This window comes from Hemitrygon akajei, chromosome 7 (assembly GCF_048418815.1).
Source record: "Hemitrygon akajei chromosome 7, sHemAka1.3, whole genome shotgun sequence".
Classification (NCBI taxonomy): domain Eukaryota; kingdom Metazoa; phylum Chordata; class Chondrichthyes; order Myliobatiformes; family Dasyatidae; genus Hemitrygon; species Hemitrygon akajei.
Window position 1 is genome coordinate 97,166,574 of NC_133130.1, and position 20,715 is coordinate 97,187,288.

General features: G+C 40.1%; 1 protein-coding gene across 2 annotated transcripts in view; it reads left to right on the forward strand.

Annotated features, from left to right (window-relative positions):
- Positions 1 to 4,273: 4,273 nt before the first annotated feature.
- LOC140730718 (retinol dehydrogenase 13-like) overlaps positions 4,274 to 20,715 on the forward strand; it is a 75,600-nt gene continuing 59,158 nt past the window's right edge. For both annotated transcript variants that reach the window (XM_073051525.1, XM_073051526.1), the window contains exon 1: positions 4,274 to 4,436. In XM_073051525.1, coding sequence (XP_072907626.1) covers positions 4,372 to 4,436 — 65 coding nt within the window. In that variant the 5' untranslated portion in view covers positions 4,274 to 4,371. The remainder of the gene's footprint in view (positions 4,437 to 20,715) is intronic.

Below are 20,715 nucleotides of genomic sequence, written 5' to 3' on the forward strand. Positions count from 1 at the left end.
TGGGATTGAGAGGGATAATCAGTCATGATAGAATGGTGAAGCAGATTCAATGAGCCAATTGGCCTAATTCTGCTTCTATGTCATATGGTCTTATACAGTATGTCAGTGATAATAAACCTGATTCTTATTCTGATTTGCTAGATATTTCCAGCAGTTCTGTTTTCGTCCACTCCAGAGTTTGAACACAAAAATTAGGCTGAAACATCAGTCAAATACCTAAGGAGGGCCACTCTGTAAATCTGATATTATACAAAATCTGAAATGAACATAAAAGATTCCATGAATGATTTCAAAGGAAAGCAAATTTCTCCATGTTGTCCTGTCTGACAGAAATTGTAAAAACAGATTACCTGATCATTTAACACAAGAGATTCTGCAGATGCAGGAAATCCAGAGAAACACTCACAAAATGTTGGAGGAACTTAGCAGGTCAGTCAGTATTCAAGGAGAGGAATGAAGAGCCGATGTTGCAGGCTGAGACCCTTCATCAGGACTGGAAGAAAGGGGAACTTGCATTCTTACAAATTTTCTAAAAAGCACTCAGCTGCCAGCTAACAATGCTGAGGGCTTAGAAAACACAACGTCAGGCTGCATTACTGAAGACGTGTAGTCTGCAGTGATTTCCAGGTCACAGAATGCCAAAGCGTGTGTCTTGGACAACATAGTGGACATACCCAAATCAAAAGCCGTGGATGAATGGTGAGATTCCCGATCTGCTGAGGGCTAGCTGTGTGGTGTTCAAGACCGATAATCCAGAACTCTGAAAGAAGTCCAGTTATGGACCCACAGAAGGCTATTGTAGGTGCAAGAAAACAATTCTGAACCTAGTGATCAAATGCACACCAGCTCTAACAGGGTTTGCAGGCTATTACTTCCTACAAGGCGAAACTCATCATCATAAATGGCCGTGGTATTTCACTCCCAATGAGCTGAACACATTTTATGTATGCTTTGAAAATAAGAATAACACTAAACCTGTGCAAATCCCTGCAGCATCTGGCGACCCTGTGATAATTGTCTCAGAGATCAATATTAGTACATCTTTCAACAGGGTGAACGCTTGCAAGGCATCAGGCTCCAATGGTGTACCTGGTAGAGCACTGAAAATCTGTGCCAACCAACTGGTGGGGGTGTTCAATGATGTCTTCAATCTCTCATTTCTGCAGTCGGAGGTTCCCATATGCTTCACTGGTATCAATCATAGCAGTGTCCAAGAACAGCAGGGTGAGTGAGTTACCTTAACGACTATCACCCAGTTGCATTCACATCCACTGTGATGAAGTGCTTTGAGTGGTTGGTCATGGCTAGAATTAACTCCTGCCTAAGCAAGGACCTGGACCTTTTTTCCCACCACAATAGGGCTGCAGCAGATGCAATCTCATTGGCTTTACACTCAGCCTTGGACCACCTGGACAACAACAATACCTATGTCACACTGCTGTTTATTGATTACAGTTTAGCATTCAACACCATCACCCCCTCAGTACTAATCAACAAGCTTCAAAACCTGGGTCTCTGCACCTCCCTCTGCAACTGGATCCTTGACTTTTTCATTGGGAGACCACAGTCAGTGTGGATTAGAAATAACATCTCCTCCTCATTAACAATCAACATTGACACACCTCAAGGATGCCTGCTTAGCTCTCTGCTATATTCTCTCTATGCTCATGTCTGTGTGGCTAGGCACAGCTCAGAGGCCATCAATAAATTCACCGAAGGTATGGTGATACAACTATTGTTTTCCGAATTTCAGATAGGTATGAGGAGGCAAACCGGAGTGAAATAGATCAGCTGATTGAGTGGTGTCATAACTACACCCTGCACTCAACATTAGTAGGACCAAGGAATTGATTGTGGACTTTAGGAAGGGGAAGTCGAGGGAACATACCAGTCTTCACCAAGGGATTGGCAGTGGAAAGGGTGAGCAGTTTTAAGTTCCTGGGGGTCAACATCTCTGAAAATATATCCTAGGCCCATATTAATCCAATACAAAGAAGGCAAAATAGAGATTATATTTCATTAGGAGTTAAAGGAGATTTGTAATATTACCAAAGACTCTAGCAAGTTTCTACTGTGAAGAGCATTCCATCTGGTGTGGAGGTAGCAATGCACCGGATCAGAAAAAGCTGCAGAAGGCTGTTAACTCAGCCAGCTCCATCACGGGCACCCACCTCCCAACGACTGATGTTATCTTCAAAAGACAGCTGAAGAAGGCGGCATCTGTCATCGAGGACCCTCACCATCCAGGACATGCCCTCTTCTCATTCCTGTTATCAGAGACGAGGTACAGGAGCCTGAAGACACACACTCAATGTTTTATGAACGTCTTCTTCCCCGCCACCATCAGATTTCTGAACAATCAATGAACACTACGTCATTATTTTGCTCTCCTTTTGCATCACTTATTTTTCTCTATATTTCTTATTGTGACATAGTATTTTTATGTATTGCACTGTACTGCTGCTGCAAAACGACAAATTTCTCAACAATGTCAGCGATAGCAAACCTGATTCTGATACTTTTTCCATAGGATTCTCAGCAGGTCAGGCATCATCTGTAGAGCAAGAAACAGAGTTAATTGTTTCAGGTTGATGACCTTTATAATTTCTTGGTACTTACAAAATTGCAGCACTTTGTTTCTGAAAATTGGAGTAAAACTCAAATACTCAAAACTCAAAACTAAAACTGTGCAGTTGTTCAGATATTCTGATGGTTCACCAGATGCAGATTCTCACACTCCTATTAATGCAATGGGGCCCTGTTCCTTTTTAATTTCAAGAATAAATTTTATTCATAGAAAATATTTGCAGAAAATACAAAAAAGTACATGGCTTTGTTTATATTCATAGCATTTTTCAGTCTATGCATTTATTGCATTTTTGGGTCTCGACATTTAAGTGTAAATGCTATGTAAAAGGCACCACTGGCACTCATGTGGCCACTTGTTTGAGAAGGTCTTACATAGAGCAAGGCCACAACTGCACCATGCAGCAAAAGCAAGAGAACCATATACCTGATGACTATGTTCTTGCCAGCTATTGAGAAGGAGCACTGCTCCCTCAGTCCCAGTTTTGCTTTAACTTGGCGTGTCTGTGAACTAGATTCCCTGTACCTGATGGTGAAGTGGGTGGTGGAATGGTGGGGTCAGTTTCCAAAGAGCATGGCCTCAATCTTCCCACCTTTTGCCTGGGACCTGAAGGCCAGTCAAACTGGTGATGATCTGGTCAATCTGCAAGCCTACCGTAGTTCTGAGGAGAAGGTGACATTGTCCACACACACGAAGGCATGCCCCAAGTTTTGTTCTTTCTTAAACTCGCAGGAGCCCAGTGCTCTGAAATATCTTAAACTCAACTGGCCCTGCCCCACCCTGATCTCTTTGAAAACAGTAGGCCCAATTTTCCAAACTTCCCTTAAACTCACTGAGTTTCCTGGAAGGAAAATCTATTATATCACTACGCAAAATCTTAAAATAAAAGACTGAATTAAAAGCGTGCTGTGGTATTAGTATGAAATAACAATTAATAATCAAAAAAATCCATCAATCCAATACCACCTGCATCGCGAGCATGTCAGATTAACAGAGTTTACTGATTACAATTGATCACTTTAAGCATCATCATTATCACATAATTTACATCAGTATAATTTAGAAAGACAGCACTTAATCCCCTGGTCATTGAAATTTATTTTTCAAGACAATATTAGGGGACGATAAGACTCCTTTCAGGATCATTGAAGTACAATGAATTTATCGCAGAACTTTCCCTGTAACAGGTGTAATTGCAAAACTTTCCCAAAAGCTAAATTTACTTCCCTGTAAATAACAAACCTAAATTTAAATATTGTCACTTGAAAATTGTTTATAGTAACACACAACAGAGAGGTAATGCTAAGAGAAAAGCAAAATAAAATAGAATGCACTGTGCTTTAAATCTGAAGTAAAACCAGCAATGGCTAGAGACAGGAGGAACTCAGCAGGCCAAAAGTTCTCCAGCATTTTGTGTGTTGCTTGGATTCCCAGCATCTGCAGATTTTCTCGTCTGAATGCTAGGAATACACAGTAGGCCAGAATGATCTGTGTAGGCAAATGAAGTTCAACTTTCAGGTTGATGACCTTTCAAGAAAAAGGTCTAAAGAAGGTCGTGTTGCAGTATGGGAAGTGGCTCTCAATGTGAACTACATTTCCCAGAAAGCCCACGCCTCGTTGTTTCACTGCACCTGCGCTTTGGCTTTGCCGCGCCCTGATTGGTCGATTTCTCAGGCCAACCGGCGCCTTAATGTGCTGTCCCGGCGGCTAATGGTGGAAGTCGTCGGGGACCAGTGAAGTGATCGTGTGTGTGTGTGTTAACAGGGAATATTGGAACGAGAGCTATGTCTAAGTACATACTACCGCTGTCGGTCGCGGGCACTTTAATTGGCGGGATGGTCCTAGTCAAGTGAGTAGTTAATTGGGAGTCGACCTGAGCTGTTGCTTGTAACTTGGTTCGTCATGAACGCGTAAATTGCAGAGAGCCCCAGCCGTTGTACAGTATCTTGTTGAATTGTAGCCTGCAAACCCCAGTAAATGTGCCAAGTCAGTGACTGAAAGCAATGGGAATTCACGTGAAAGTCGGGTGGAAGTTGAATATGGATGGCGATTATTAGGAAAGTTGTCAAAAGAATACGTTGAGAGCAGGTTTTAAGGGTGATTGATTTTAAGTCATGAGTTGTCTGAAGCTGCTACGTCAGTCAACTTTGGTTTTATTGATCCAGATAACAAAGTTCAAAGTAAAATCACTGTCAACATATGTATCTATCACCCTGAGATTCATTTTCTTGCAGGCATTCACAATAGAACGAAAGAATCAAAGGAAAATTACATACAAAGACTGACAAACAGGCAATATACAAAGGAAGACAAAATGTACAAATAAAAAAATACTTTAGAGTAATTAAAAGTGAGTCCATGGGTCGTGGAATCAATTCGGCGTTGAAATGAGTGAATTTAGTCATGCTGGTTCAGGAGCCCGATAGTTGAGGGGTAAAAACTGTTCCTGAACCTGGTGGTGTGGGACCTACTGCTCCCGTTCCTCCTTCCTGGTGGTAGGGACAAGAAGAGAGCATAGCCTGTATGGTGGGGGTCTTTGCTGACGGAGGTACTTCATGGATCATGATTCAGTCTGGAGGCTTGAGAACAGCACCTAGACTGACAATCCAGTGTGGTGATGAAGAACCGCTGCAGTATAAATGGTGCCAGGTTTTGATGCAATTTTTAACTGGGGCCCTTTTGCCTGCCATCCTCGACCTTCAAATAGCCCCATGGAGGTAACAATACAATGGTAATATTTGAGATCATTAAGCTAGTTTTCCTACTGTTGTGTTCTGTGTTCATCTCTCAATCAGTGGTATAAACCCAGATGATCAGTAATATTTCTGTTTTTGGGAGTTTGATATCTGAAAACTAGCCACCAAATTCAAGATTGCTTTTTTAAAAATCATTCTTCAGTACACAAGTGTAAAGGAGAATGAAATAATTATTACTCTAGGTCTGAGGCAGCAAAAAGAACCACAATGAGCATTAAAAAAACTCAATAAATATAAAAGCAATCCTATAAAACAGAATGTACAAGTAACCATTGAATGTAGGTGTATATACATTAGATAAATAGACTAACTGTATGGGCATAAAGTGACGCTAGGTGCAGGAGTATCTGAGCCTCTGACAGGAAATTAGATAAAGTGACCAAGTGACTCTTGGCAAGAGGAACTCTTCCAGGTAGCAGCAGGACATGTGAAAACACAGTCGGACAGTGGCTGACTCAGTGTGGGTATGAGGTGTGGAGTGTAAGTGTAAAGTGGCAGGGCTTGGGGAGAGGATGAAGGGTGTGGAGGGACTGTGGAGAGGAGTTGCTGATGTGGATATTGTGGTGGTGGGGTGGGTAAATTTCTAGTGTTATAACAATGATGTTCCCTCTGTACCAGGAGGAGATACTTTGAGCCAATGAAGTAGTTTAAACACATTTATTTTTAATGATGCATCTTTAAATTCAGAAAAAATCATTCGTAACACACACTTAACACTCACTGAGGATTTTTACTTTATAAAAAATGTACAAAGAATTTCCAAACAGGTACAATTCTTACAAACTAAAAGAACATACCAACAAGTTGCAGATGAAAAAGTCATCCATTGCAGTAACTGAAGGTTGAGAAATGAATTCTGTTTCTTCTTTCCGTAACCCCGGCTTTCTGTCATTCTCTTTGTCATTCCTAACAACCACTCCCCCCTCCCCCGTCTTTCTGATATTTATACTATTTTTCTACTTTATGACATAATCTGTATGTGATGTTTTCCAGAGAACTTTGCTGGGACAAAGTAACTTACACAGATGGTCGGAAAAGCTTTTGGTAACTGAGATCCCAATCATCTACAATTAATGCTGTAAGGGCTTGACCCCCTGCTACACAAACCTCCCAAATTGTAACTGTGTTTGATGTGCTGAGTTATCTAACCGCACTGTATTGTGTGTGGCTAGTGGAGACAAGTCTCCTGGTCACTTTACAAAGCTGCATCTCCAACTTCAAACTGATTGCTGTTTGCAATTTACATTAATAGCTGGTGATTGTTTCTTGTTTACAACAAAAGGCTGTGCAAACAATATTTGCTAAAAGTTTAACTTTATCACCAACACCCTTTGGCCATGCAGCTGAAAGCTGACTTTAGCAATAAACCTCTTGCACCCTGGAAAGTGAATACCCATCACAAATCCTATAAAACATGTTTTGTCAGAATTTGCTTGATATAGATGAGCCTGACCACAGATTGAAATTGTAACAGTTATTTAGAGCAACAGTTCTTCCCTGAGAACTTCCTTTAAAGTGCTATTAGTCAATTTAATTCAGTATGTTTAACAATCATTCTTTAATCTGTTACGTACCCTGTAACTGGGTCACTTACCAGCAAAGATAGAGAGGTCCATTGAAGTCTGATGGTACTATTTTTAACAGTATTTATTGATAAAGTACACAAAAATAATATCAATGCAAACATACAGATAATATACGTTGTCAATACTAAATCTAAAAGCGCGGGTATAATAATAATCAATAAGAAATAGCTCTATTGTTGTCTAGGGGATAATGTATTATCCGATGGAAGTAGAAAAGTCACTCAAGTTCATTCAAGCTGCAGGCTGCAGCCTTTGGTTGGAGTCAAGAGAGAGAGTTTAAACTTGCCCATTCCTTTTATGATGTCAATCCTTCGAGAGTCGGTGGGGGCTGATTTCTCCTTTGTGTTAGCTAAAGTCGTTCTTCCGTGGCAAGGCCCACCAATTCCGAGGCAAATGGAAAAGGACGCACGTGGACCTTCCACCGGCTTTCGCTATTTCGCTGTTACAGGATTTCTAGCGTTTCTTCTGGTGCGTCTGAAGGGCTGTTCCCCAGACCCTCTTTTATCCTGACTCACAGGGTCTCAGATGTCAATCAGGGTGGAATGATGCCATCCCCCCAACCAGCCCATGTTACCTGAGGGCTTCCATGAAGTACAGTACTCAATACACAATTCTGTCTCCAAAAGACAATGACCTGTTCCGTGGCTTTGTATCACTGAGGGCCAGGATATTCCAAACGTCTCTCTCTCATTTCCTGGGTCTCCTGACCTGACTTAATAGCGATCTTGCGATTCTCAAAAAGGATGGGGGGGGGGGGGGCACAGGCGTAACAAATCTTGCTTTCACTTCAAATTGAGCAGTTATTACTTTAAGCACAAAAGACTCATTAGATGCTGGAAATCCAGAGTAATATACACAAAATACTCAGCAGTTAAGGCAGCATCTATGAAATGAATAAACAGTTGACGTTTCAGGCAGAGACCCTTCATCAGGACTGGAAAGGATACCAGTATTTTGGGAATGTGTTATTTATGCTATTCATTGTCTTACTAGTCTTTCAGGCAACTTCCATTTATAAAGTTGGAATGCTCCTAGCATTATTGCATATTATATTTACAGTTTGCTAACTGTGCTTGTTTTCAGTGTGTTTGTTGATAAGCTATCAAGAGCTGCTGGCCTAGTGTCACATAAAATGATAGGTACAGAATGAGAGAATTGAGTACATAGAAACATAGAAAACATACAGCACAATACAGGCCTTTCAGCCCACAAAGCTGTGCCGAACATGTCCCTACCTTAGAACTACCGAGGCTTTACCCATAGCTCTCTATTTTTCTAAGCTCCACGTAGCCATCCAGGAATCTCTTAAAAGACCCTATTGTTTCCGCCTCCACCACTGCTGCCGGCAGCCCATTCCACACACTCACCACTCTCTGTGTAAAAAAAAAAACTTATCCCTGACATCTCCTCCGTACCTACTTCCAAGTACCATAAAACTGTGCCCTCTCATGCTAGCCATTTCATCCCAGGGGAAAAGCCTCTGACTATCCACACAATCAATGCCTCTCATCATCTTATACACCTCTATCAGGTCACCTCTCATCCTCTGTTGCTCCAAGGAGAAAAGGCTGAGTTCACTCAACCTATTATCATAAGGCATGCTCTCCAATCCAGGCAACATCCTTGTAAATCTCCTCTGCACCATTTCTATGGTTTCCATGTCCTTCCTCTAGTGAGGCGACCAGAATTGAGCACAGTACTCCAAGTGGGGTCTGACCAGGGTCCTATACAGCTGCAACATTATCTCTTGGCTCTTAGACTCAATCCCACAATTGATGAAGGCCAATATACCGTATGCCTTCTTAACCACAGAGTCAACCTGTGTAGCAGCTTTGAGTGTCTTATGGACTCGGACATCAAGATCCCCCTGATCCTCCACACTGCCAAGAGTCTTACCATTAATACTATATTTTGCCATCATATTTGACCTACCAAGATGAACCACCTCACACTTACCTGGTTGAACTCCATCTGCCACTTCTCAGCCCAGTTTTGCATCCTACTGATGTTCCGTTGTAACCTCTGATAGTCCTCCACACTATCCACAACACCCCCAACCTTTGGGTCATCAGCAAATTTACTAACCCATCCCTCCACTTCCTCATCCAGGTCATTTATAAAAATCAGAAAGAGTAGGGGTCCCAGAACAGATCCCTGAGGCACACCACTGGTCACCAACAGAATATGTGACCCATCTACAACCACTCTTTGCCTTCTGTAAGCAAGCTAATTCTGGATCCACAAAGCAATGTCCCCTTGGATCCCATGCCTCCTTACTTTCTCAATAAGCCTTGCATGAGGTACCTTATCAAATGCCTTGCTGAAATCCATGTACACTACATCTACTGCTCTACCTTCATAAATGTGCTTAGTCACATCCTCAAAGTCATTTAGATTAAGGACTTTTCATTAGAAATGATAAAATTAGAAATTTAACAGGTTTTAAGCACTGCTTAGAGCTTTCCAATCCATTTCTTTTTAGGGAAGAACTTTACCAGGTTGCTTTCCCTTTTCCCCCCTCTTGTCCATGGGATCAATGATGGCTTGCCCCTGTTCAGTTTTGTGGGTGCTGGGGGTTACAATGTCAATGTGGAAAGGGCCGAATTCCATAGAAGGGGCAGGGTTATTTGAAGGGTTAGTGGGTTGGGCAGTTGAGTGCTTTCTTTTTTCTGTTTAAGCAGAACTTCTGTGCGTCTGGACTTGAAGCTTTTCTTACAATCCCAAAATGCTCCTTCACTATTTGGGATGGTCATTTGCCCAGTTTTCCCAACGGTTTGTATATTATCAAAGAGGCTTCCCCTTTCAGCCTCATAATCTATTTCAGTGACAGAACTTGAAACAGAATGTCTGTTTTGGAAGTCTGGTGTCAGGTATGCAAGCAGTGTGGTCAGCCTAACAGATCAAACTGAGTATAACTAGGGTCTCAGCACAGGGGACGTTGGTCTGGATGAGGTCAGTGGTATCGGTTCACGTTTTCCAGGGTCTCATCATGAACCTTTATTGTCCGAGGGCAGTGTTGTGCAGCTGGTTAGCAAATGACCTGTGTCTTGTGAGTGGTGAATGTAATACCCATCCTCTTGGATGCTTTTAAGTGAACAAGCCAACGACGTCTGGGTACATGCAAATGTAAGCATCATCTGCTTACTGCAGCTCAGCTCCACTGCTGATATTTGAGTATCCTTGGTTCTGAAACAATCTCCCATTACTTTGAAGATTCCCTGAGAAAATGAATCTCAGGGTTGTATACTGTAACATATGTACTTTGATAATAAATTTACTTTGAAGATTATCTTCACTGTCAGGAAGTTTGTTGGAGGTAAGATGCAACAAGATAGCAAGAAAGGTGTTGGGGCAATGATGCAGCGTTATTTGAAATCTGTGGTCGCTGAGACATGGCTGTTGTAGATCTACCGATTAGGACCATGGCTTCAATGACATTATGTTATGGAAGAGACGATAAATTTCAGTGGGCTGCTGAATTTGAAGAGGGTTTTCTACGTCGCTCATGATTGAGCCCAAAGGCCAGGTCTAATGGTTGGTGCTGCTACCTGCATTTCTGTTGGTCTGGTAAAGTGGTGGCAATGGTGTCTACTGTGCTTTTAGATGTGCAGAAACCACACTGTGAGTCAGGGAGCAGTGCTTCAGTCATTTGGAGCAGCCTCGTGAGGAGGACCTTGGCAACGACTTTCTCCATGGCAGTGTGCAGGATATCCTTCCCTTGCAGATGGTCATGGTTATGACACAGTGGTGCCTCTCCCTCAATGTCCAAAAGACAAAAGAGCTGTTGTGGATTATGGGAGGAATGGAGGCAGGCTCGTACCAATCAACATCAATGGGTGTGCAGTTTACAGGGTGAGAAGTTTCAAGTTCCTCGGTATACACATCACTGATAATCTCTCCTGGACTGTACACACCGGCTTTGTGGTAAAAAAGCACAACAACATCACTTCCACCTCAGGCGACCAAAGAAGTTTGGCGTAGGCACCCAAATCCTCAAGACCTTCTACAGGGGCACCATTGAGAGCATACAGACTGGCTGTATCACTCCCTGGTATGGGAACTACACCAACCTTGATTGCTGGGCACTGCAAAGAGTGGTACGGACAGCCCAGCACATTTGTGGACATGAACATCCCTCCATTGAGGACATTTATAGCAGCAGGTGCAGAAAGAAGGCCTGAAAGATCATCGGGGACACACGTCACCCCGACCATAAACTGTTTCAGCTGCTTCCGTCTGGTAAATGGTACCACAGCATTAAAGCCAAGACTGATAGGCTATGGGGCAGCTTCTTTCTACAAGCCATTAGACTTTTAAATTCCTATGTCTGGAGTTATAGTACAAAGACTTTTACTCCCTCACATTGTGGGATGAATGTAAGATTTAAATAAATTCTATTCCAACTTTGATGTCCCTTTTCAAATGCAAATAATGGGAGTATATATCTTTGACTGAAATGGAGGGTTACTAAGGATTTTTTTAATGAGCTTAAGCAGAGATCCCATCTGCTCTCTGGACTTCATTATTTTTTTACTTGGGGTGTAGCCTTTGTGACTTCTTGTCAGTCAAGAGGTGTGGCAAAATTTGACCAAATAGCTTTCTGTGGGATGGAGTTATGGCTGTTCATTTCAGGGACAGAATTGCAACTGAGAAGGTCTCTAAGCTATAACTTTGCCTAATGAGCTCACCCCTGTTCTCGGCTCTTGGTGGGGAGGTGTCTCGAGTTTTTAGGCCGTTGAGTGCCACAGCAATACTGAAGAGCCTACGTGCTATGGTTGCCTGCAAGGTAGTGAACGGCCTTGCACTGTCAATCTGCCATCTGTTCTATAGGTCTCATAGAGTCTTTAGATGATACAATAATTGGTTTTAACAACTTCCAATTATAGAAGTGATACTGAGGAATGTCAGGATTTCAGTTTCAAAGTCCAATGAAAAAGTATATTAGTGTTAGTGATTATCTAATGAGATAATCAAATTCCAAATTTGGAATTTGGTACATTAAAAATGGAGAAGGATATGATAAACTGGAGAAGTGAATTTGGCTTTATTTTTTACAATGGTGTGCTATAAGCCCCATCTACTGTATTTTCTCTTTCCTCTATGATTAACAAATGTAGGAATGACTGGATAGTAACATGAAGTAAAAATGATAGAAATAGAATCACTGGATCATAAGCTTTGTATTAGCTTATTTGCTGGTGTCAAAAGGAGGTAACAGACAGACGGACATTCTTTATTGATCCCAAGGAAAATTGGGTTTTGTTACAGTTGCACCAACCAATAATAGAGTAGAAATATAGCAAAATAAAACCAGAAATAATTAAATGATAAGTAAATCATGCCAAGTGGAAATAAGTCCAGGACCAGCCTATTGGCTCAGAGTGTCTGACACTCCGAGAGAGGAGTTGTAAAGTTTGATGGCTACAGGCAGGAATGACTTCCTATGACGCTCAGTGTTACATCTCGGTGGAATGAGTCTCTGGCTGAATGTACTCCTGTGCCTAACCAGTACATTATGGAGTGGATGGGAGACATTGTCCAAGATGGCATGCAACTTGGACAGCATCCTCTTTTTAAGACACCAAAAATTACCTTATAAGGCACATTATGAACATTGGTTTTACCATTTTCTTACTAAATGTATTCCCAAATGTAACCAATGTTAAATATTATAATATAGTTGCAAAAAATCTCATTGATAGCTTATCTTGGGCCCTAAGTACTGTAGGTCTTCGTCACATGAACCAGTCCTCATCAGGGATCAGAGGTGGAGTGGATTATCAACTTTACATTACTTGGCACTGTCATTTTAGAGAATCTGTCATGGTCCAGTACTGCTATTGCAAAGAAGGCATGGCAGTGCCTCTGCTTGCTTAGAACTTTGCACAGATCCAGCATGTCATCTAAAGCTTTGACAAACTTCTATAGACTTGTGGTGGAGAGTACACTGACTGGTTGCATCATGGCATGATATGGTAACACCAATGCATGAGCAGAAAAGCCTGATAGAAGTTGTGTTTGTAGCCCAATCCGTCATGGGTAAGACCCTCTCCACCAACGAGCACATCGCAAGAAAGCAGCATTCATCATCAAAGACCCTCACCATCCAGGCCTTGCTCTCTTCTCGCTGCTGCCATCAAGCAGGAGAGCAGGAACCTCAGGTCCCATGCCACCAGATTCAGGAACGGTTATTAACCCACAACTATCACGCTCTTGAACTAGAGGAGATAATCACTCATTCACTTACTCCAGCATTGAACTGATTCCACAACCAGATTCAAGACTCAATTTCAAGGACTCTTCAACTCATATTCTCAACACTTATTGCTTATTTGTTTATTATTAATAAATTTTGGGTTTTTTTGCACAGTTTATTGGTCTTGCACATTGTTTATCAGTCTTTTGTGTAGTTTTTCATTGTATTGTATTTCTTTGTATTTACTGTGAATGCCCAGAAGAAAATGAATCTCTGGGTAGTATATTGGGACATATATGTACTTTGATAATAAATTTACTTTGAATGTGTACTCAGTGACCACTTCATCAGGTACACCTGTACATCTGCTTTTTAATGCAAGTATCTAATCATGCGACAGCATCTCAATGCATAAGAGCATGCAGACGTGGTCAAGAGGATCATTTGTTGTTTAGACCAAACACCAGAATGGGGAAGAACTGTGATCTAAGTGACTTTAACTGTGGAATAATTGTTGGTGCCAGACGGGGTTGTTTTGAATATCTCAGAAACTGCTGATCTCCTGGGATTTTCACGCACAGCAGCCGCTAGAGTTTACATAGAATGGTGTAAAAAAAAGTTTTATAAAAACCCAGTGAGTGGCAATTCTGTGGGTGAAAATGCCTTGTTAATGAGAGGTCAGAGGAGAATGACCAGACTGGTTCAAGCTGACAGGAAGGTGACAGTAACTCAAATAACCACGCGTTACAACAGTGGTGTGCAGAAAAGCATCTGTGAATGCACAACACATTGAATCTTAAGGTTGGTGCTCTAGAGCAGCAGAACATACACTCAATGGCCACTTTATTAGGTAGAGGAGGTACCTGATAACATGGCCACTGAGTGTATATTATAGCTGAGAACTCCTAAGGCCATGATCAGAGCAGGAAATGGAAGTAGCATTGTTGATGAATGTGGGGGAAGGGGAACCCTCTGAAAATAAATTGGAAACCCATTAATAGAGGTTAGTAAAGGAAGGCATGCTCTGCATTTAAACAGTGTTGCACTTAACCCAGGAAGGTTTAATGTTCTTGATGGACTTTAATAGAAATGCAAAAGCTCACTTCCCACGCTGACTGCATTCTTGCGAGCATAAGCACAAAGAAAAGTACTTCTGCTTTCTGAAATATATTCAGTGAGGATGGGATGTAAAATCTATGCCTAGTTTTTTTTTAATATGATTGGTACTTGAAATGAAACTCAAAGCATGCAGTTATAAAATACTTTCTTGTTTTTTTAAAAAAAGTGTCTATTATATATTTATGAGTAAATTGACTCGTCTTGTACCATAGCAATGCACTTCAGGGAATAGCCTATCTCCTTAAAGCCTTATAATGGATCCTTTTCTTTTACATGATGGTGAAAAATAATTATTGGCCAGTACACCAGTGCAAGCTCCTTCACTGTCTTATGAAATAATCGTATCTTTTACATCCACCAGAAAGAACAGACAGCTCTCTGTTTCATGGTTCTTCCATGAGTTTTGATAGATTTCCTTACAATATCTTCCTCAAATCTCTTATTAGGGTTTTTTTTTTGTTTTCTGTTAAAAATCACCCTTCTAATTATAAACAAGAGATTCTGCAGATGCTGGAAATCCAGAGTAACACACACACACAGTACTGGAGAAATTCAGCAGATCAGGCAGCATCTATGGAGGGGAATAAGCAGTTGACGTTTTGGGCTGAGATCCTTCATCAGGACTAGAAAGGAAGGGGGAAGAAGCCAGAATAAGAAAGTGGAAGGGGCCTCTTAATCTTCTAATTATGTTTTGTTTTCAGTATGAAACATTCTCATTCATAGTTGCTTCTGAGTCCTAGTGATAAATCACCACCATTTTCTACTTTATTATTTGTCTGTCTACTTTATTAGACATTCCCCCACATTCATCAACAATGCTACTTCCATTTCCTGCTCTGATCATGGTCTTAGGAGTTCTCAGCTTAATATACACTCAGTGGCCATGTTATCAGGTACCTCCTCTACCTGATAAAGTGGCCATTGAGTGTATGTTCTGTGGCTTGAGAGCACCAACCTTAAGAAACCTTACATTACTTTGGGCTGAGACCCTTCATCAGGACTAGAAAGGAAGGGGGAAGAAGCCAGAATAAGAAAGTGGAAGGGGCCTCTTAATCTTCTAATTATGTTTTGTTTTCAGTATGAAGCATTCTCATTCATAGTTGCTTCTGAGTCCTAGTGATAAATCGCCACCATTTTCTACTTTATTATTTGTCTATAAGTGACTGCCTCAGCATTTATTGCCCATTCTTAATTGCCCCTGAGAAGGTAATGGTGAGCTGCCTTTTTGGATGATTGGTTCAGTCCTTTAAGTGAAGGTTCGTTCATTTTGCATGTAAAAATACTTGTGCTGAAGGAGTTTTGCTTTGGTTTATTTACTGTATGTCACATTATGGAAGAGCAAGAAGGATTAAATCAATAAATCAATCTCTATATCACTGCCAGGAAGAAGCAGAGAGTGGAGTGGTAGTTTTTCCACACACAGCATATCTCTGATTCTCAGTCCACTTGTTTAGATGGTGACACTGGCGAAGTCTGGAAGAAGACTATTCGCTCACTCTCATTCTCGGAGTGGTTTATGGATTTTTAAAAATGGAAAAGGTGACATTAAAAAGGCAGAAAATTAATATATTTGCAAATTGAATGTTAGATTGGGAAATACTAATTCTACAATGATTTGTATCCTTTTTCAAAAATGCTGTTGTATGGGAAAATTCTAAGAATGGTTACGTGGAAGAGCAGGTTCAAGAATAGTTACTACTCCTCAGCCATCAGGCTCTTGAACAAAAGGGGATAACAATGCTCATTTAAGGATTCCTTTATATTGCTATTTCATGCTTGTTATTTATTGGTATTTATTTTTTATCTGAATTTGCAGAGTTTACAGTTAACAGCTCCTGATGTTTACTGTTTGCAGTTTCTGTTCTATAGATTTCCAAGTATGCCCACAGAAAAAGAATCTCAGGGTTGTATGCGTTGCATGTATATACTATGATAACAAAGTTCAAAATAAAACTTATTGTTCATTTTGATATTTAACCTCTTGTATCTTGGAGTATTTCACAAACTTTATTCACAAACTGTGTTTGGCTTATACCTACTCCCCTTGCTTTTTACTTGTTTAAAACCTGCTGGATCTCCAGCATTTTCCAGTTCCAATAAAACATGACCTGTATTATTGACTTTTAACACTGCAGAGAAGCAGTCGTGCTGGCTAATCAGGTTTCATTTGGCGTGTAGTGTAGCATGCCAGCTGCTGTAGTTCAGGATGGTAGCACCTTTCTATGGAGGAGCTTTACCAGAATAATATGAGATTGAAGAAGTTAGGGTTCCTTTCCTTTGAATCCAAAGAGGAGACCCAGTGAAGCTGTTCCAGATTATGATCGGTTTTGATGGAGAAATATGACAAAACTCTTTCCTCTGGTTAATTGGTTGGACTTGTTGTCTCAGGTCTACAATAATAAACAAAAGAACTGTAAAGGGAATTATTTCACACAGTTTCTATCATTAGGAATTTATTACCTGGAAGAGCAATAAAATCATTTACTGTTTGAAAAAAATTATAAAGGTAATTATACAAATATTTGAAGTAAACAAATTTCTAGGTTTATACAAGGAGTATGGGATATGAATGTAAATTAAACAGCATGGGACTGATAAATCTTGTAAAATCCACCCTGTTTTTTAATTATTCGATAATCCTGCTAATTAATTTTATTTAAATAGATGTTCCATTCCCTATGGAGCTTTTCTGACCTTATTTGAGGTATACGGAAATTGAAGGTTACTGGCATGCTAAAAGAGTACATTATTATTAAAATAAAATGGCTGCTCAGGAAGCATGGAGAAAACATTATGCAAGTGCATTATGCCAGCATTCCAATTTCCTACGTTAATTTGATTGCTTAAAGGCTTCCTCCCAAGACAACGTGGAAGCTAACCATAATAGGCCTGGAAGGGACAAAGGGTGGAAATCCAGAGTATCCAATTGATGTTCAAAAAGATAGTGTACAATTCCAAAAATAACTATCTCAATACCCAATTAATTTTAAGCTCATGGTTCATTGTCATCAAGTTCCTCAGAGTCAGTGTGACTGCAATGCCCAGGTGGGAAAAAAGCAATTGTGCTGTTTCTTTGGTTATAACATCAGTTTTCGAAGTAATTCAGCTTGCATTTTCAGATAAGAATCCTTACATATTGAATCAATACCAATTGGATATTGCCTTTGAAGTTCACTGAGTTAAAGGCATGTTCTTTTCTCTGCAGAGGAGAAGCCATTTCTTCTACCATCTTCCTTCTTAAAGCATCCTTTGTGATAAGAGAATAGTGAGATCTGAAATAGAAATGCTGAGGACTTTAAAAAAAACGTTGAGTCTTCATTCAACGGGCTGCACCTGTTACCACTTATTTACCTGACCTAAGTCTGGGTTTCAATGAGGCATCATTAGTCTCATTCAAGTTTATTGTAATCTGAGTATACATGTATACAACTAAATGAAACACCGTACCTCTGGACCACGGTGCACCCACAAAGCACATTGCACACAGAACATAAAATATTACCACCAATAAGTTAATGAAACATAGTTCAAAATGCATGTAGTGTGCAGATATGTTAACAGTGTAGTAAACATCTCAATGTCCTAGTGATTAGACCTTCTAGAGATCAAGCAGTAGAAACCAATCCATCATGCTAAGAAAGAAGATCCTTTACATTCTTCCCAGTTGTAAGCATCAGAAATATTCAAGAGCTTTGTTCTTCATTGGAGGGGGGAGGGAGAGGTTGTGGCAAAGACCTTTGATTCCCTAATTACACAATCCAGTCTTGAAACAATGCAACTTTAATCTGTTGCTGCTAGCACTATGCTCTGCTATTATGTACGCCTTTAGTTTTTAATAGATTGTCTGTTAAATCTTTTCAGCGGAATACAAAATAGTACTCCAACCAAACTGAACATGCAGCTGACCAAGATCCCTGAATTTACTGAAATTTTTGTAGCCTCCACTAGAAATGGCAGCTTTGACTTGTTTCTGAAGTAATAAAAGTTAATTTTGGAATAGATTAAATGACCAGTTGAGCTATTTGGTTGTAATGCAGTGTAGCTAAGATACCAGGAGAGAAAAACAAAATCATTTGCAACTTTTCCCCCCTTCTTCTGCCCCACAGAGAATGCAGAATTCTTAATAAATAATATCTTTAAATCTTCTGGCTAACATTTACTGATAAGATCATTCTTTTAGTAGTTCTCTTTACATTTCCTGTTTTGGATGATTCTACATAGACAATAGTTACAAAAAGCCTTCTCATAAAATAAAATATTTTTAGCATTCAAAGTAGGTATAACTTTAAGACAAGTAGAACAAATTAAATGGAAAACTATAAGGGTTAATCTTTTGCAGTACACCAACAATCTATTTGCTTAGTTACTGCCCTCTTAATAGTTATTTTAACAATACAGAACAAAACTATAAAATCATTCTCCTGATATTCTTTAAAGTAAATAGCCAAGTTATTTTAAAATATTATGTTAATATTACACATAAGGGTGTTTGAATTAATTTTTTTCTTCTAATATATTACTCCAGACAGCACAACAACCAGACAGTTCCTTGGTTGCTGAACAAAAATAAATTATTCAACATCCAGTTGTACAGTGTTTGTCAGCTGGCTATAAGGGAAAATAATAAGCTGTGCTTATTAAATAAGAATAGTTTTATATGAACTTTCCAAGAAAAGCAATGCCTTGTATGACAGAATGTCTGGTGCTGATTTAATGTTGTAACTAAGTCTTGCATGGACTTTGTACGTGTAAAGTGGAAATTGGTACTTCTGTACATGAATCATTCATCTTTCAAGAATAAACAAAGCCTACAAGCCATTGAAAAATTGTAAACACTCTTAGCACTGGAGCATTTACACTTAATGATCAGTTCATAATATAATGGGAAAATTTCATCTTGACAGTTTACCTATTTAAGTTGCTAATATAGCTGCTCTTTAGTGTCAGTCAATCCCTTACTGCTCAGTACTCTGAGTAGGTTTCCAGGTTGTTTCAAATAATGAGGAAAGCTAGTCTATACTAACAACTCTGGAGTCTCTCACAGGCCAGATCAGGGAAAGATGGTAGATTTGCTTTCTATAACATATTAGTGAACTTGTAACATTTTTATAGCCATCTGATAGTTTCTCAGTAAATAGCATTAATAATACTGGCGTTTTAATCCCAGGTTCATTTATTTACTTGAATTTGAGTTTTCCAGCTGCTATGTAGGGATTCAAACATATCTGCAGATCAATAATCCAGGCGTTTAGCTACTAATTCAATACTTTTACCACCACACTGCCATATCTCCAAATGAAAATGCCTGTTTATCTCACAATTAATTTGTCTGAATTTGCCTTCCCTAGGCCTTGGCCTTTTCCAGGTTGGAAAGCTTGGCACCTTGCCAAAGAATGAAAAATAGAGGTCGTACTTAAAATTTGCATTTTGTAGCCTGTAGCTAATGACCCCAAGGTGTAGTTTCTGTGAGATCAGAGACGGGCCATTGCCAAGAATATAAAGGGCATGCTAAACAATCAAAATAACATCCAAAAGAATTCGGATGAAACTTACTTAATCATCTCTGATAAGTGTTTCATTTTCACAAGTAAGAGAACTATTTATGAACATAAAACAGAGTACAGGCCATTCAGCCCAAGATGTTGTACGACCTTTTAACCTACTCAAAGTCAATCTAACTCTTCCTCTTCACCCCCCCCCCCCCCATATAGCCCTCCATTTTTCTCTCATCATGTGGTTGTTTAAGAATTTCTTAAACCTTCCTAATGTATCTGCCTTCATGGTAATTCATTATTTCATAGCAATTTACTATTTAATGTACTTATTTTAATATATCAGTTTTTAAATTTCTATAATAAGGATTCATTTGTCAAAATGAAATTCTATTGTCAAAATGAATCCAAACTCAGGTTGGAGGAACAACACCCTATATACCGGCTGGGTAGCCTCCAACCTGATGGCATGAACATTGACTTCTCTAACTTCCGTTAATGCCCCTCCTCCCCTTCTTACCCCATCCCTGACATATTTAGTTGTTTGCCTGTTCTCCAGCTCCCTCTGGTACTCCCCCCCCCCCCCCCCCCACTCCTTTCTTTCTCCCGAGGCCTCCCGTCCCATGATCCTTTCCCTTCTCCAGCTCTGTATCACTTTCGCCAATCACCTTTCCAGCTCTTAGCTTCATCCCATCCCCTCCGGTCTTCTCCTATCATTTCGCATTTCCCCCTCCCCCCTCTACTTTCAAATCTCTTACTATCTTTCCTTTCGGTTAGTCCTGACGAAGGGTCTCGGCCCGAAACGTCGACAGCGCTTCTCCCTATAGATGCTGCCTGGCCTGCTGTGTTCCACCAGCATTTTGTGTGTGTTGTTGTTTGAATTTCCAGCATCTGCAGATTTCCTCGTGTTTGCTCTTTAACTATAGGCCAGTTGGTTTAACATCTGTAGTTGGGAAAATGCTTGAAGCCATCATTAAAG